Raw genomic sequence first — 20,103 nt, 5'->3', positions numbered from 1 at the left:
ATGCTTGCCCTTCAGAAAAAATCTACGTTACGGCGCTGAGAAAACCGTACATCATACTGTGGGCTATTTTATTATCACTTTACATGAGATGATACTCTTTTTTTCAACTCGTTTAATAATACATGCGGTATTGCAGTCTATGAACAAGCGAGTTATTGATGAAAGTTACGTACGGAAAGCTCCACAATATGTACACACCACCAGATAGTATAATGCATATGATTAAATCGATACATTTAAGATGGGTGGGATACGTGAGAAGTGCATACGGTATGTATAGAGATAAATAGAGAAATGGGACCTAGAGCAGACCAACAAGAAGTTCAAAGGTTGATATATAGAGCAAAATCTTGGAAGGGTACAATTTACAATTCTTACTGGGTTTGACTGGCATAGGTTAGGATCATACAAACGTGGCATAATTCATATATTTGATACTTGAAATATATAGAATACCTGAAGCATGATACGTGTTACACAGCAAAACAAGTACTTTTTTTTTTTTATCTAATCAACACATCAAAGATAAATTGTGAAATATCGTCAAGAATGTGAAGCTAATTTTGTTATATCCTGTAACTGCCTGTTACAAGTCAGCTCCTGAAGTTACTGTCGGTTTTTTAAATTTAATTTAGTCACATTTCTGTTTAATTTTGATATATCGATTTTTCGCAAAATATAGAACAGCGACAGATTTGTGATACAAATATTGAAATATCGTATAATTTGATTAGAAATTGATAGACTGAGATTACATGAGTATTGTACTTTTAGCCTAGTGAATATCATAATCATTCCGAATCAAGATAATTGGAATTCCTTAAATATAAAAAAAGGCAACGAAAAAATATGTCTGTAACTTACATTCTGCCGTCTTGTCTGAATAGTTATGTTTCCTAATATAACGTCTAAAATACAGGTAAGCTATGAGGCTTACCGGTATTTCTCAAGTAGTCTTGTAATATATTTTTTACAAGTCGTAAAAATCGCCATGTAAGAAATACTAGAATAACAGTAAAAGTCAGTTCGAAATACTAAAACTGATACTCCTAATTTGTCATGACTTTCTGGTGTGTTAAATTGTAATATTTTTGATTTAGAGTAGTTCTGCACTAGTATTACAAGACTAGTAGTTCTGAGAAAGAGGCACTGATGTGATGTCCTATCAGGGCCGGCGCTAGCAGTTTTGCCGCCCTGGGCGGTACTTTCACATGCCGCCCCTTTAATCTACAAACCGTCTTTTGACAAAAGACGTTCAAGTGTTACGGAAAAGTAAGATGCCCCATTTAAAAGCATCTTAAAATGGAAAAGTAAAATTAAAAAAAAAATAATAATAATAATAATAATAATAATAATAACTGCCTCTTTGAAATGCTTACGTAATATATAAACGGCTCCTTACGTTTTAGTCACAACTAAGAATTTTAATTTTTAAGCTTATTTTATATCAAAAGGTGTTTCCTATGGAGTATGAAGATAATATAGTGAACCAGATATTACGGCAAAACTAAGTGATTAGCCTAAGTCTTATAATGTACTAAAATACAATAGATACATAAATTTAACATATCTTAATTGAAAGAAAGTTTTCTTGCTTTGATGTGAGCAAATTCCTTTATCACATTCCCATAGTCCAATGTTTCAGCCAATTCGTGTTATACTGATATCGCTAGACTACTCAAGTGTGTTTCAGACATGAAAGAACGTAGATAGTTTTTAATAAGCTTAAGTTTCGAAAAAATTCTTTCTCCACTTGCCACTGTTACCGGTAATATTAACAAAGCCCTAAGTTCAACACTGATATTGGAAGCAAAATCATGTTCCTTAATTAATTTTAAAGTCTCTTTTGGTGAACTTTCAGGCCTAATTATAGCGGATAACACTTTCAGTTTGTCTTTCAAATCACTAGGGTTAATATCATTCGATTCTTTGAGTATTAAAATGCTGGCAAGTTTAGTACACTTTTCAGACTAAAGTTCAGGTGGCATATCTTTAAGATTACTTATATCCTAAAGAAAATCGAAATACTCGCTGTGATGTTTAAGTTGCTGAAGCATTTATCTTAATGCTAACACAATCACCCCTAGAGTTTTGTAATAAAAATCAACCTTTTTGTGGATTTTCAATAGCTTCATTCTCTGTCTTGTACTCAAACTGTCTCTTCTTCTTTCGACTTCGAGCTTGCACTTTATTGCCTATTCGTGGATCATCCATATCTAATGCTGATGCCAATTCCATCACATCAACTGAGTAAGATTGAAACTTTGCACCATTTCTGTTCATCTCAAAGTACTCAGTTGAAAAAATCCGATTGCATCCAACACACAAGAATCAATGCTTTTGAGACTTTTTCTTACTATGTTTATGTGGAGTAAAAAGTCATACCAGATAACGAGTGACCAAAGGAAAGGAAAGTCATGCAGCTGGTTTGCTATACACAGAGCATCTTTGGCGACCATTCTATCTGTTCTATTGTCGTTACTTATTTGAAGTAAGGTATCATAAACCTTCCCTACTTGATATCTAAGTGGAGTCAGAGCATCAATTCGGCTTTCTCACCTTGTGGTGTTTAATGGTTTTAAAGTGAAACTGCTAATACGTTCCTTTAGTATAGCCCAACGTTGAACTCACGTAGAAAAAAATCATTAACTATACAAAGAAAATAAGAAAAGAAAGAAACAGCGTACTGAGATGCGTGGCTGCATCGTTAACGACAGTTTTTAGTGAATGACTACTGCAAGGAACATAGAAGGCTGGGGAATTTTTTCTAAAATTCTCTTCTGAATACCTGAATGCCTTTTATATTGGAATCATTATCCTTGGCCTCTCATGTTTTCGATAGGAATGTTAATTTCCTTTAGCTGAATAATTATTATTTCTGTCAGTCCTGGACCAGTGGTGTCGGCACGAAACCAAGAAAATGTTAGCAATTTTTTACAAGGCATTCTCCATTACTGTATGTAATTTGTACAAAAGTAACGATTACTGCCATTTGCTCTGTGTCAGAAATATCTGGTGTGCAGTCTAGTATTATACTAGAATATTTTGTATCTCTCAACAAAGACAGGATTTTACTTTTAATTTGTTCACTAAGAATTGGAATAATTTCGTTTTGAACATCTTTTCCTAAGTAATAGTGCTATTTGTTTTGTTCTCCCATGGTTCTTTTAATGTCTTTTGCCATGACGCTGTCAAACTTTGCGAAAAGTTCTACCAGTTTCGGAAAATTAGCATTATTACTTGTGTTAAGTTTACCTGATGTTCCGCGTAACGGTAGACATTGCTCACCTAAAAACTGTATTATTGCAACTAGTCGTTCTATTACGTTCTGTTGTGCTTCGATATTTAACATTTTCTGGTGTTCTGCATCAATTAAGTTGATTTTGAGTTTAACGTCCCGTTCAGCAGCGAGGCTATATGAGACGTGGACCTACTGATTAACGTGGAATGCAAACCACATAAGTTCCCGCCGGGAATCGATCCCGGGTCTCTCACACCAGAGGCGTGTACGCTAACCGCTTAGCCACCAAAAAGCTCTCTGCGTCAATTGTAAGACCACTCTTCAGGCTTATTGAAAGCTCCATCCACCTTCTTTGCGCTTCAAACTGAATAGGAAATCTATTATGACTAGCCAAATCTTCAGAAATGTGGTGCCAATTGTTATAGTCATCAACTACTGTATGAAAGATATTTTACTTGTGGAAAATAATTTGCAACAAAAATGGAAAACAGCATTCTTACTTTCTGAATAAGCTAACCACTTTCTGAACACAGTTTCGCCGTTACATAATGTGTACTTGTGACAGTTCGCTGCGAACCGACGGTCGAAATTATCTCTAGGACAGTTATCAAACTTGATTAATTGCTTTGGAGGACCTTTTTTGATTAGGGTGGTTCTAATATTCGGAATGAACAGTTTATAAATTGGTTTAAAAACTCATATTGTGCAACGACGAAGTCTTTTGCTCCAAAATAAGTGTGCAGCGGAGGAGGCCGAGGCTTCTCCTGGTGTGATTCATGGCACTTAAACGTTATGTTGATTCCCTGGGTTTTTAGGCGTACTTTCACAATAAACTTACATGACCAAGTTGCAGGTTTTTTGCTGCGGACTGTACTTTTTGTATACTTGGAGTGAAGCGTTAGAACATTGTTGAATAGAAAAAAATATAGAAGACACCTTGATAATCTTATCCACCCTAGTTGAAAATCTTATCTACGCCGCTGCAAGGGAAATATTGAACGAGATACCTGTGGCTAGTAGTTTGACAATTGAAAATGAAGGGAAATGCTCTGAATTTCCTGAGTATTTTCCTGAATGTGAGTGAAGTAAGTTCAATTACATTCCCAGGTAAACACAATTTTATTTTCCATGTGAGCCTATTAAGAAGCATTATATTTTGACAATATTCTTTTCTTTTTCAAATTTTGCTGCCCATTAGACTTGCCGCCCTGGGCGGTGGCACGGCTCGACCCCCTCGCGCCGGCCCTGTGTCCTATGTCTTATAATGATATTATAAATTCTTAATGATATAAATTCTTATTAAATGCTGAATATTAAAAAGCAGTTTCATGACTAGTAGTAAAGTACATTACGTGTGATAGGGGTCACATACGTGATTGATGAATTGTTTAATGTTCTACAGGTGAACTTTAACCCATCCGATTAACGTTTTGTGTAATGAATAATATTGTAACCGACGACTTACAAACTTTTTATTTCTGTTGTACTTTGACTTCAAATTTAAAATTAATTGTCAAAAAATAAACGAAACAAAAGAAAATTCTTCACATAATTTCAGGTCAAAAAATCTTTTATAAAATGTTAAAAATTAATATGTAATTTTATCTGCAAATTCGTTTTATGTGCTGAAAACAGTTTGACTTACATAATAAACTTCCTCATTATGTAAATCTTGCGTTAACAGATTTCATCATCTGAACCAAATTCCATCTTGTACATAAATCCAATTTTCTGGGTCACTCTTTCGGTGGCGTGGTTCCATGTCATAACTACAGGCACTTTAGATAACTACCTCAGCAAAAGCAATAGTATAAACCTCAAAGAACTTCCACAATAACACGGTGTGTTACCAGATATTATGTCGTTATCTGTATCAATATAACTTAAAAATTCCAAACATCATAGTCTGTATTAGTTCAAATTTAAAAAAAAGTAACAGTTTCACCAAATAACAAACTTCTCTGTGGATCTCCACAACATTAAGTACTTGTGCTGAAATTGCACCTTAAGTAGCTGTGTGGTAGGACAGTGCTTAAAAACCTTTGTCAACTGAAGAGAATGTCTCAACACATAAACAATTCACAGATACCACATAACAACTAATCAAAAACATTAAATTAATCACATATTGAGGCTTGTATCTTTTTATTCATGCCTAGAATTACGGTACCATGTTTAATTAATGTTGTATAACTCTTCTATCTGGAGTATAGGAGGGAGTTGGTTATGTTTAAGTCACAACAGTCTCTCGGAACAGACCCCCAATTAGGATTTCAAGTATAAATCTTCAGCATAACCACAATATGTTAATCGAATGAATGAATTACTTATAGAATATGAATAATTAAATTAAATATTTCAGTGAATGAACTTTGAATGTGCTTAATGATTATGATTACTTAATGTGTTGGCGGCGAAATACGAAGAGTTTAAATCAAATAAATGAACAGAGCTAATGCTAAAACAATGTCAGATTGCCGATCGAGGGGATCGCCTGCTCTTATTCTATGAACTACATAAGATGTGAATAATTAATCGTATGTTCGATTTTCCTGTTTATAGGTACTTTAAAGTGAATATAAAATTCAGCAATTATTTGTATGTGTTGGTTATTTGCATGCTGTTTATATGGCTATCTTTGCTTGGATGAGGGTTTCCGTTTTCCACGCTGAAACTGCAATTATTCGGATAAATCTAAATGTTTATTATCACATCAGTACTTATTTGTATTTTAAAACGTTGTATCAGCAAACATTAACAGTTGGTTGTTTTAAGAGTAGCATCTGAGAGGATGTTGGGATAGCTATGTGAGTTGGTTTAGTAATTGGTAAAGGTGATTAATCGGACAAGGTATTTGTCAATTTAGGAGAACATTTGAATATGATGCTAATGTAGTTTCACTGTTAACGATAATGCAGATAAGGTTAATGTATGAAAATAAGTTTTGTGTTATGCTGATTATTGAATAACTATTGTAGTAATTGAGGGTATAGGTAGAAGAGTACAGAAGGTACGTTAATAAAGCAAAAAGTTGTATTGGATTTGTGTTGTGTATGTATTTTGGGATATAGTATACGTAAGACCGTCTGAGTTCCAGAAGAAGCTGGACGCTCATACTTTTAGGGATTATTCATTGAGTATCTACGAACTTAGAAAGGGGGTAACAAACCCACTTTCATTTACTTATCCACTGATACGAAAATAAAAAAGAACGTACCTATTTGCCCTTGTACTTTATATGCTATAGCGCATTACATTATATGCAACAAGGATTTTGGTCTGCATCATGATATAAATTTAAAAATATTTAACATTTTTCGAATCGAAATCAACAAAATTTATTCTAGAAAGTAAAAATAGAATGTTAAGCACATATAATGAAGACAACGCAGTGATTTAATTTGGTAACGTATAAATATATAATATGAAGTATCCTCGCGCACGGAAGACAGGGGGTTCTCATGTATACTATTACCGTATTTTGTTGCAGGTAGTTGAGTAGTATATTACTAGGCACCAGCGGAGGCAAATAATCAGTTATAAAATATTGATACCTGCGTAAGCAAGTAAAATTGACCAACAAAAAATAACTACCCAGACGAGAGGACAGAATATAACTTACAGACACATTTTGTTCATTGCCTTTTTTATATTTAAGGAATTCCAATTATCTTACTTCAGAATAATTATAACATTCACTTTGTTAAAAGTACAATACCCATGTAATCTAAATCCATCAGTTTATAAGTAAATGATATATTTTAATATTTGTATCACAAATCAGTAGAGTCTTCTATATTTTGAGAAAATCTATAAGTCAAAATTAAACATAAACGTAACTAAATTCAAATTTCTCAGACTGGCAATAACTTCAGGAATTGACTTATAATAGGCAGTTACGGACTGTTATAATTTTTTTATGTTTATATTTGACTTCTAGAACATAACCTAATGTAAATTAGTTTGCTATTTACACTCAAACTTCTGGTAGTATAATCTAATAACGTAAGTGTTTAACTTTGGAACAAGCATATTTTTGACTTAACTTTATTAATACATTTCAGATAGCATTTAAAATTAATTAATTTAGAATTAATTAGGGGCTTAGGTAGAGAACTTCGAAAATAAAGTACATAGTGAAAAATATAGGCCCTACTGTATATGACTTTTTCAATATATGTATTTAAAAGAAATATTTTGTAATCTCAAGTTTTGTGTGACATACAGGGTGTTTCTAAATGATTAGGCCTGTCAGGTTTTTAATTAAGATTATTTTCTATTGCTTGTACAATGCAGAAAAGAAATATATCTGAGAAAGAAGGGCAACTCAAACAGATTTTTTCTACTTTGTCGGTGATATTTCGTAACTCCGCCATACCACGACGTTAATTGTAAAGATTGCGATGACTCCTGAACTGAAGCCTTCTGTGTCTTGTAATTCGCAAAATGTAACTCAGCAATTGAAATGCAGTGCCTTCCTCTTCCTGCTATTTTTGTTTTTCAATGTTTAATGTATGTAAAAGAGAATAGAGATAACTTCCCTGAACATTCCAGTTATCATTCATATAACACAAGATACAAAAATAATATAATAACAGTGTATTACAATTATACCAAAATACAAAAGAGTTGTATTAGCACGTCTGCAAAATTATTCAACTCTCTCCCGAAAGCACTGAGAGATGTCGAAGTGGGTACTTTTAAAAGTAAACTCAAATCACTGTTATTAGATAATGACATAGAAGAGTTTTACGAAATTACAAAGCAGTTAAAGTGAAAAATAACAGCATTGAAGAACTATGAGAAAAATGAACAGATATGTATAGTACGAGTAGTTATCTATTGTATTGTGTTGTAATCGTTATTCTTTGTATTGTATTGGAATTACAATCGAGAATTTATATATATATATATATATATATATATATATATATATATATATATATATATTCTTTCTTTCTTTTCTGTATCCATATCTGTAAATATTCTGTATGCATTTTAATCTGTAATTTTAAGATCTGACGATTGTAATGCTTTGAATGTCCTCTAAAGTTTCTGCAATAAAGACGATACGAATATGAATATGAATATGGGTATGATCCCCTATCAAATAACAACATCCGAAGGTGGTACAAACAATTTAAGAATACGGGATTCTGTGGAAGAGGAAGCGTTTTGGAAGACCGTGTTTTTACGATAAGCAAGTGGAACAAGTCAGAGGAAGTTTCATTCGGAGTTCCAGGAAATCTACAAGGCGGGGGAGCCAAGAATTAGCAATGCTGACCAACCGTCAGCAACTGTTACAGGCCTTAAAGCTTAAAGATAATGTGATTTGTGCCAGCTTCTGCGAAAACGTACTGGGCATGGAAAATGATTAATTTCTTAGTCGTGTTATCTTTAGTGATGAAGCTTCATCTCATCTTAGTGAAACAGTGATTATGCACAATATGTGTATTTGGGTGTCTAAAAATCCACACATAATAGTGCAGCATTCGTCAAAAGTGAGTCTTTGGTCGGCGCAATGTCTAAAGAACTAGTGTATAGATCTTTTTGGGAAGCACTCTCCTCGTATTGCATATTTGGTGATCCTCCAGGAACGGTTCCACCCTTAATTGTATTGTGAGAAAAATAAGATATTATCTAGCAAAAAGACGGCGCTCGCCCTTACTTTCATCGTAAAGTACGGAATTGGTTGAATGCTGTTTGGATCTAACAATGTATTTATTGGTCGTCATTGTGAGGATGACTTGTCTCCTGCAATAATCCCAAAATCTCCCGGCTTCACACTCCTGAGATTTCTTTTTGTGAAGATATGTAAAGAATCGTTTTTATGTGCCACTGCTACCTGCCGACTTCACTGAATTGCGACTCAAGACTGTTGCAGGAATGAAGTCTGTTACACCAGAAATGCTAGCTTTGGTGTGAGAAGAAATTGACTACAAACCAGATCTGTGCTGTGTTTCAAGAGGATCCCATATTGAATAGATGTAACTTGTAACCGAATAAATAAATAAATAAATAAATAAATAAATAAATAAATAAATAACAATAAAAATAATAAAAATAAGAAAAAGAAAAAAAATAAAAGTACCGTTCCTTTTAAAGTGTGTTTTATTTCTGTATTGTGTATGTAATATGTAGAAGAAACTCTTAATTAAAACCACGATATTCATTTAAGAACACCCTGTATATACTAGCTTTTCCATCTAATTTTTAGAATTATTTAGAATTATTAATAAACATATTGTAGATGGAACCTTGTTACTTTTCTGCATTACATGTATTAAAATTATAAAGAAATACTGATATTACATACCGAGTGTGGTATAAACTCCAATTCCTTCTCCATATGGGTACGGTGGTCCGATGGGCGGGTGTGGCGGTGTAGGAGAATGACTGGAGGGCAAATAGGGAGGGGTTCCTGGTCCGTGAAGAAATGGAGGAGGTCGACCTCCACCTCCAGGCAGGCTATGCGGAGATGAGCCATCTTGTTCCATTCCAAGATTTACTACCGTTCCGTAACTGTCGTTGCTGCCTAGATCTGAAATGAAAAATCACAGTCAACAATGAAATATTCATTTGAAAATGGACTAATAAATGTTGAAATCATATACTTGGTATTGCTGAAGAAGTAATGTATAAGTTAAAGGAAATATACATATAATAATTAAGTTGGTTTAATGATACAAAATATGAGCACATAACGAGCTAATCTTAAAACAGACACAGGCTGGCAATAGTATTAAAACGAACGATGCTACATTTTCCCGCCATTTCGGTGGTTGCACTACAGCTTGAGAGAACTTTGTAGTATGGCGTATGTCATCATACTTCTTAATTGATGTGGAAACATCAAAATTTGGAGATGACTGCTGTTGATATCTCAGGTATCGTCACAGTTAGTAAGTCAAAGTTAGGGTTGACAGGTCACGGGTAATAACTCCAAGAGAAATCTGCGATGTACTGGTGAAAGTTCGTGGCGTTAAAAGCATTATAACAGTTTCACACTGGGCACAGTGTTTCAGAGATAGAAGTACCTAAGACAAAAACAGAAGTTAGGACGAATCTGAATTTCGACCGGTAACCAAATGATTAAGTGTGAGGTTCAAAGTTTGAGAAAAGAATGCCCACAGAATAATCTGAGAGAAATTGCATTAACTACTGGATTTCTAGAGCATCTGCTTACTGTATTCTGATTAACCATTTCTAAAACGCCGAACCGTCGCTCACTGGGTTGCTTATAAACTGAGTGAGGAACAATAGAGCAGATGTGTTACATTGTACAGAAAATCTTGCAGATATTCGGAGGAAGACAGCTCATTTTTCCCAGAATACTTGTCATTGACGAGATCAAGATACGGAAGTTTTGTCGTGCAATACACTCTCCATCAATATATTCGGCGATAACTAAGATATAGCCATTTCCAGACATAGTCGCTATCAGAATATTTATCAGAACAACTAATATCAGAAACCTACAACATACATAAGCTTCCCCAAGTCCTGTAGTGCAACTGCCGAAATTGTATTTCTTTTAAGAACACTTTGTATCAAGACGAATGCTAACAAAAGTCAATTTATTTGTTTACAATACTTATCAATAATATTTTTCCTATACTATTCTATGGCTATATATTTTGATACATTTCATTGCGTAACATATTTGTTTCCTTGTAGGCAAGTACTTCAAGAAAATAATTTGCATATTTTCTATCATTAGGAATTCATATAACACACTAATGAGGCGTCTAGTATCAAAAGCTACCAAATCCATTTCCTTTTGTTTATTTATTACCAAAATTGAGTTATATATCGCTTGTTATATGTTTGATCTAAAGGAATTCCATGGAAACAGTATTATGTTTAGAAGCTTAATATTTCATACCAAAAAGTTAGTTCAAATATGGAACTTTGTACGCGTGTATATGGAGCTTCACTCCACGTTTTTCGAGATTACTCGAAACTAAGCGAAATGGATGGATGTGGCGAATTTTGATACTAGGCACCTCTAGTACTCTAATTTCGACCTTACATAAGACTGTCATAATTTAATAGTTGTTAAATCATACACAGTATTTAACAGTTATTTAGTGAAGTGTTTAATAATTGCATGTTGCCTTATGGATCAAAGTAGACTCCAGAAGAGAAAAACAAACATTCTCATTGGAGAAAATATAATTTAGAAAAGAAAGAAAAAAACTCTTACAAGAGTAATTAAACTGGAGAAAATTACTTAAAATGCTACTTTAGCCAGTGAAAAGTGAAACATTTCAGGAGCCGAGGATCTTAATACCTTCCCTCTGTAGGATCTTGTATATAAAACTAGTTTCTGTATTCATTATTACTTTTCAATTCAAATATTTTACAAGTGTTAATTTGAATTCAAGTTTAATACGGATAGCTACAGCTAAATACAATTCATATGAACAATTCATTGAAAATTCGAATTTCATATAACTTTCCTTTCGAGTAAATGAGATAGATTTGTATTTATTTACATTTACATTAAGTTTGTTTCCGTAGTTAGGGATGCGCACGAGACAAGATTTGTGGCTGTCTCGTCTCGAAAATGTGCTGTAAAAGTGATGTCTCGACTTGAAAAATGTATATTTTACTATTGGAAGAGCCGTGTCTCGACTCGTCTCGTGCGCATCCATATCCGTAGTATCTGATTTTAACATTGCTCACATTCTGTTCAAGATTTTTGACAATCCTTTAATTACTTCTAATCATCCTATTGAAACCTTAAACTAAATAATGATAATGATAATAATATTTAAAACTAGCTGAACCTGCGCTCCCTACACAGCGCATCATTCACATATGACATGAATCTCCTTGTCATTCCTCACAACATTTGTACATGTCCCTTTACAGACACAAGTGAAAGACAGCTTAATAAAAATCGGCAAGGAATACCATAAAGGGGAGATTTTTACGATTACTTTTTCAAAATCTCGCACTGTTTGCAAGATTTAAGCGTACTTAAGGTTGGAGTTTCCTAACCTTAAGTTGGTAAGGAATTCATGTGTGATCAGTGTTTTCTTTCTTCTTGCATGCAGTTTGTAATAAGCAAATACATTATACACACAATTAACTATAATGTCAGTGATATAGGTGTTCATTGGGCAAATAATATTAAATAATATTGGGCAAAGCACTCCAAACGATAAAAGTTCATCTTAGCCTGGAGAAATGGTTATACTTCGTTTTTCATTATCATTTTGCCATGAAACAAACGCCGGAGAGATATACTAACAACATATGCAAATGTGTGATGTTGGAATGTATAACTCGTAGGATGAGATGCTTTACTTTTTAACCCCTTAGTGGACAGTATTGCTTTCAAGCAACATCACATTCTATTGCGTAATCAACACGAATTATAACTTCAGTGATCATTTAATTGGCATTATTGTTTTCATACAATATTCATATACATGATTTGCGGGTTGCTTTTTTTAGATACTTCTAATCTTCGTCAACAGGAGACAGTCAAATTTAGTATTGTAGAAGCTTTATCTCCTACGTTCCGCGAAAGTTCTTTTTTTATTTTTTTTATTTGTGGTCTCTTGCTCTGTAGGAAAATATTCCAACGAAGCTGTCGGTAATTATTGAGAGTATTCTTATGATATTTTACCATAATAGATCAATGCTGCTCACTAGCTACACATAAGACCTATCTTATGGCAATGTTGCTTTGAAATAAACAGCCTGTATTTTGTAATCAAAGTATAAAAATACGTTAAAAATTACGAAATTATGATCAGGAAGACATGGTTCAACCATAAAAGCAAACTAAATATTTTAATGGTAATGCTATCAATGCTTGTCAATTAAAGGGTTAAAACTTCAATATTTCCAGTGTATCTCTAAAAAATGTAATAATAATACTAATATAATAATAATGATAATAATAATAATAATAATAATTAATAATAATAATAATAATAATAGAATAATAAGAAGAAAAGGTAATAGTGGTAAGTTTGTACCATATTGTACAGGTAATGACAATTTTTCCTAAGTAAAATTTATCAGTTAGTAGTTATAAGACTATCCGAATAATTTTGGACTATAATTTAATTGCTCATTCAACTAATCAATTATTCACAAGTGGAATAAACCATTCGAACAAATTTTCGATTTTCGAAGACATTATTACAGCAATTGTTAGAATAATTGCTATATGCAAATACTTGAATACTTGAACATTTTTGAAGAGTTTATTTATCTGAATATTCGGAATTTAAGAACACTTGTTTCTGCCCAGTAGCCTCTAAAGAAAATATAATTTCCATATACAGCTGACTATAATATTGATGCAACTAATAGTATTTTTAGTTGTCTGGCCTCCAATAATGTTTTTTTTTTTTTTTTTTTTTTTTACACCATGGTTTGCAAACGGAATATTTTTTGCGTTCTCAAGGATATGGATATATATGTTAGAGCTAAATATTCTTCGGTAACCAGTTTCTTGTTGAATAGGGAACAAAAATCTTTCATGGATACTTTTTTTTTCTTTTTACATCGTAGAATATCTATCTCCGCCTCCTCATCTCCGTTGCCATGACAACCAACACAAATAGGTCTTCTTCCTCTTGTGAGAATTTTTTTTTCATTGCTCTTCCATCCTCCCTCCCTTAATCTATTACTTTCGTTTCTCCACCCCAATAGTCAGAGTTGCTACCTTCTCTCATGAAATAAAACGACAATCACTGCATTGAGAAAAATCCGTTATTCAGACGGCGCTATATTGTACAAATATACGGGATCCATATGTTTACTACGAAAATCTTTACGAAGCATAAGTTATCCATATGTAACATACGTACTGTCTTTTTTCTGCTTAGATGTTACATCATGCCGTTTGCAGGGTGTCTGACATCTAATGGTCTTCCGTATATTACATACGTCAGCTATATGTTACATACGTCCATCTGTATGTGAGATCCTTACCGCCTACACGCAATTCTTTCTTTCATACTGAAACACTTATCGGAACACTTTCTTTCATACTGAAACACTTATCGGAACACTTTCTTTCATACTGAAACACTTATCAGAACACTTTCTTTCATACTGAAACACTTATCGGAACACTTTCTTTCATACTGAAACACTTATCGGAACACTTTCTTTCATACTGAAACACTTATCGGAACACTTTCATAATGGAACACTTATCGGAAAATATTATAAAACATATGTTTTCAGTTATACGTTTGATGCAGGATGTAATATAGTCGTACGTTAAGTCCAAAAACTACAGGATTTTACGCATGTAACCTACGTTTTTACGTATACCACATAAGTTTTTTTCTCTGTGCGTCCCTGAATATAGAATAAAATTTTATATTTAAAGATATAAATACTATCATGTTACATTATCACTTCATGTGGTTCGGATTCCACGTTAATCATTAGGTTCCGTCTCATGTAGACTCGCTGCTGAAAGGGACGTTAAACTCAAAATCAACTCAACTCAACATTAACACTGAGTACTTGTTTATTAATCGAGTACCAGATGGTTACCAATTTACACTTATAATTATTAACATGGTGCACAGTAGCTCAGTGTTGGCGGTGGCAATAGCCACGTAGTCATGGGTATCGGCTTCGGATCATGAGGAGTAATCCATTGGAGGTTCGAGTCCTTCTGAAGAGCATGGTTAGATTTCTAACTGTCCTCGATATTTCTGTGTTCGTATCCCGTCCCTGTCGTATCGGATCACGTAGAATCTTTTATAAATGATCGTAGAGAAGAGTCACGATTGAGACGATTTTTTTAAAAAATAAAACAAACAAAAACTAAGTGGTAGAGTGCTCACGTCTGGTTCTAGGTCTCTGGTTCGACACCCTCCCGATGTAAGTTCGTGGTGGACAATGTCATGTTCGTGGATTTTCTTTGGGTTTCCCGTTTCCTTCTACATTCACGTTCCACCAATTATTTCATAATCAACCATCTTAATTAATCATCTGTTTCTTTTTAGCCTAAAGCGTATAATGTTGGGACATATACATTTCATATCATAGATTTTAAGTATTAAATATTATGAGAAGGAAAAAAAAAATTGGTCCTGGAGTCATGTGCGAAATCTATTAATTTAAGATGTTATGCCACCATTCGCCTGGTAGTTGAATATAACAGTTGTAAATTTTCAACTCAAATACGGTAAGCCGCAGAATTCGAACCAATCCCACACGAATGATTAAACGTGAGTTCTATGACGTGTAACTGACTGCACTGGCGGATCCACGGGAAGGGCGATGGGATGGCCATCCCTCTCCCAAAGACTACCATTTTTATAGGCATTATTGAGCCATTTTATTTACATTTGAGGTAAAACCTAGGGTTTTTTAACCCTACACAAATCGTTCAGGAGTCGATCTGCACCATCCAAAAAACCGTTCTGGATCCGCTAGTGCCTGACTGTGAAGATCACTGCCATCATTTTCATGAGTATTTGCCATCAGTGGCAGGTCGCTGGTCGCAAATTGAGAAATTCCGGTCCTTCACTTAACTCTACGTTAGAGTAACAAGTAGCAACGTCACAGTGTACAGCACGGGAAGAAGTTTGCATTGTAGCAATTTACACAAAAAATTGAAGTTTTAATTTTTGCATTTTCACTCGCCCTCCATTCGCTTCTCAACAATTTTAATAAAATAAATGCATGTTTGATAATAGAAAATATTCGTTTTTAGATTTGTCGAGCAGAAAGACATTTAGTTTTATTTTAGAGTTGTATTGCACTAACAGATTAGTATTTTGCGACCAGAGCTTTATACTAAGCCGCTAATCTCAATAGCACTGCGGGTAGTATATCAGAGATGGCGTGGGTCAATAAAAAAACACTCATGACGCACTGATCCACCACCTACTGTGACCCACTCTGACCCACGAACCACCGTGACCCACTCTGACCCACCAAAACCCATTATCATCAACTCTGACCATGATCCACACCCTGCTCTACACTGACTAAAGGGTTTACACTTGTAATAAAACAAGGCTGTGAAATTATCACTAATCGGAGTTTGAATTACTATGGTCAATTGCTCAAGCGCTGCTCTGTTGCAATACCTGTGAATCTGACTTTTACGATATAAAATAGCAAACTGTTTGTCATGGGCCAAATTATTCAATTTAATTATCATATAATTATTTCCTTGTTGAATTACAGATACTTTAAGTCTCAAATCAAGGTAAAATAAACCAACGTAAAGGAAAAAAAAAACTATAAAATTCGAATGTCTCTCGACAGGCAAGCAGTAAGCTCTATTGCAATTATTATAATTACAAATATCAATATCGAAAAGTGCCTAAAGTTCTTTTTCTTACTTAGATATACTTATCTCAGGGAAGTAAATAGAAACAAATGAAAAAAAAAAAGAAAAGAAAAATGGAGGGCTTGAAAGTAAAACATAGACAAATTCACCAGTGTTCAGAATATGCTGTCTGCAATGCATTGAGCAGAGTGAATCGGTGGGTCAGAGTGAGTCACGGTGGCTGGTGGGTCGCAGTGGGTCACGTCCTATTGATTCACGCCCCACTAACCCACTCACAAATCTTGAACCGCTTAACCTACGACCAATTCCATCTCTGTAGTATATAATGCAAGAATGATATGATGATAGCCATACTTAGATTCTAATTCTATGCGAATATACAGAGAATCGATTTTTGATTGTCCGTATTAGATTTCATAGGGCTATATTGTAGGCTGAGCAACTAGTTGCTAGAAGAAATGATGCTAAATCAAAGTACTTCTTGAACTGAAAATGAAATGAAATCTTTCAGTTTTACGATTCATGCTTATGCCGTATAGGCTAAAAAGCATAGGAAAATTAAGCCCAAAGTGGCTCGAAAGAGTAAAAAATTATTAGAAAGCAAATTTTCATTTTAACACGTTCCATGGACTCCCGTGATATTCCACAGAAAAATCCCCAAAAATCCCATATGGGCAACCACCTGAAATGTCATCAATAAATGCAGCCACGCAAGTACCACTATTTATACTTATGCGGTAATATTTCATTACAGAACTGAGATAGAAACTTCGATCTGATGCCAAATTAAAGATGAAGCATTATTTGTTTTTAGCTAATATCGTCTTAAGTCTTGCCGCCATTTTTAAATATGGCGGTTATTATCTTAAAAATTAATTTCCTCCGTTTCATTTTATTCGTTTTATAGTAGATTACTATGAAACTATCAGATATACGGGAAAACACCTCGATGTAAACGTTATAGAGTAGAGTCTCACCTTTCTAAAGATACCAATATTATTTCTGTGTCTTAACAATTAAGTGAACTAGTCCATTTTATGTAGCACAAAGTGTTAAATTTTCAGCACTTAGATTATGCTAAACATGTGAGAATATTTTTACAATTGAAGGCGGAAAAACGTTTGGAAAACAAATTTTAACGTGTCTGTAAAGCGCTGAGACTCCTGAGAAAATGTGAATACTTGGGTTTTGCGTTTGAGGACCACGTTTGGAATGTTTTCCCAATAACACTCTGAAAAAATTTCCTCTTACTTATTTCTTTTATTTTTTTTAGGAAAGGGTAAGTTTTCGTTGTATTAATTTAAACGTATTTTTATTATGGCGCAGAAACGTTTATTGTAAAATTGTACGGTGGAAAAGGAACGGGGACTCGATAGGACAAGATTTAAGAAATATATCCAAACTGTTGCGAAAGAACCACCGAATTACATCATGAACCTAGCAAGCCTCCCTCCAAATTCAGCAGCAGTAAGCCAGCATAGTTTTCGAGTATACCATCAGACACAAGAGTGGATGGGAAATCACCTTTCGCCTGAGGAATGGGGATGGAAAATAAAGGCGAAACAGTACGTACCCGTGGCATCGACTTTGCCACCACCGCCAGGTAATCTACTGCATCTCGTACGGTGTGGATGAAAAAGTGATTGTTCCAGAAATTGTGAGTTCCGAAAAGGAAGACTCCACTGTACATCAATGTGTGAAGAATATGCGGGAGAATCATGCACAAATAAACTGGTATTAAATTCATTAGAAGATGACGATTATATTTGTGATGATATTGGAAAAAAAAAACTTCGAAACCATCTTCTAAACGATTTAGAAACATTAATGAATGAAATAGTTAAAATGCAGTTGTAGAGAGCTAGGTTATGCAATTTGTAATGCAGTAAATGATTTCTAAATTTTCATTAAATATATGTGTTACGTTGTTAAACAAAATTTTAAATATGTGTTATTTTATAACAGTAAAATGTCTAATATTTGCCATTTTAAATGATATTTTTGTTTGATGATATAATGTAAAATGCAGACTTTTGCCATTACAAAACCAAGTAAATTAGCGATATCAATATTACTTTAAAATACTAAAAATATTTCGTATGTATGTATTTGGTAGTTTCACAGTAATCTGATTGGAAAAAATAAAATGAAACTGAGTAAATTAATTTTAAAGATAATACCCTGCATATTTAAAAGTGGCGGTAACACAAAAACGATATTAACTGAAATCATTTGAATCATGTACCTTTAACTTGGCACCAGAACGACGTTCTTATCTCAGTTCTGTGATGAGATATCGTACAAACATAAATGAATGTATTCGCATGGCCGCCATATTGATGACGTCATTTCAGGTGGTTGCGTATGTGGTGTTTTTCACGATTTTCTCAGGAGTCTCAGCGCTTTAGAAACGCGTTAAAATTTGTTTTCCAAACGTTCTTCCGCCTTCAATTGTAAAAATATTCTCACATGTTTAGCGTAATCTAAGTGCTGAAATTTCAACACTTTGTGCTACATAAAATTGACTAGTTCACTTAATTGTTAAGATATAGAAATAATATTGGTATCTTTAGAAAGGTGAGACTCTAGTCTATAACTTTTACTTCGAGGTGTTTTCCCATATATCTGATAGTTTCGTAGTAATCTACAATAAAACGAATAAAATGAAACGGAGAAAATTAATTTTTAAGATAATAACCGCCATATTTAAAAATGGCGGCAAGACTTCAGACGATATTAGCTGAAAACACTTAAATAATGCTTTATCTTTAATTTGGCACCAGAACGAAGTTTCTATCTCAGTTCTGTAATCAAAAATTACCCCATAAGCATAAATAGTGATAATTGCATGGCCGCCATATTGATGACGTCATTTCAGGTGGTTGCCCACATATGATTTTTGGGACTTTTTCTATGGAGTATCAGGAGAGTCCATAGAACGTGTTAAAATGAAAATTTGCTTTCTGATATTTTTTTCCGTCTCCGACCCTAATTTGCCTATACTAAAAGGAGATCGTAATTATGAGAAATGAATGAGATGATGAAATGAAGAAAGTGGGAGGAAACGGGAGAATCCTGAGAAAGCCCACGAACACTGTGTTTGTCTACCACATAGTCCACTTGGCGCGATCTGGGATCGAACCAAGGACCCCATGTACCAGAGGTGAACGCTCGGCCACTGTGCCACCGCGGCTCAAAAGTAATTCTTGCTTGGATACCAAGAGACAAATAACGACATAAGAAACGTCCTCATACAAGGTACTGTAACGAAATCAAGAAGTAGAAAATAATTGCTTAATATAGATGGTAGTGGAGAAGTGAGAAACCTTCATCCGGTAGTGGATTAACAATAGTCTACTATAAAGATTATGATATCTCGTATAACGTGGTATTTCCCGTCGACAGCAGCCAGAATATCAACAACAACCAGTTTAATAGAAAACATTTTCAATTAATACAGGAAAATTTAAACATAGTTGGCAATTCTGTGCTTCTTCCATTCAGTTTTTGTCCCTTCTTCTGGCATTTCGTATGATTCTCACGACATGGAGGCTCATGAAAATATGGCGGA

At 34.1% G+C, this 20,103-nt stretch overlaps 1 protein-coding gene across 5 annotated transcripts in view; it reads right to left on the bottom strand.

The window, feature by feature from the left end:
- LOC145672109 (LIM/homeobox protein Lhx3-like) overlaps window positions 1-20,103 on the bottom strand; it is a 345,528-nt gene that overhangs the window by 11,071 nt on the left and 314,354 nt on the right. For all 5 annotated transcript variants that reach the window (XM_081741393.1, XM_081741411.1, XM_081741402.1 and 2 more), the window contains exon 6: window positions 9,558-9,782. In XM_081741393.1, coding sequence (XP_081597519.1) covers window positions 9,558-9,782 — 225 coding nt within the window. The remainder of the gene's footprint in view (window positions 1-9,557; window positions 9,783-20,103) is intronic.

The sequence above is a fragment of the Thermobia domestica genome, chromosome 2, assembly GCF_964235325.1.
Source record: "Thermobia domestica chromosome 2, izTheDome1.hap1.1, whole genome shotgun sequence".
NCBI lineage: Eukaryota > Metazoa > Arthropoda > Insecta > Zygentoma > Lepismatidae > Thermobia > Thermobia domestica.
The sequence above is the reverse complement of the archived record's forward strand: the minus strand, read 5'-3'. Positions and strand labels throughout refer to the sequence as shown.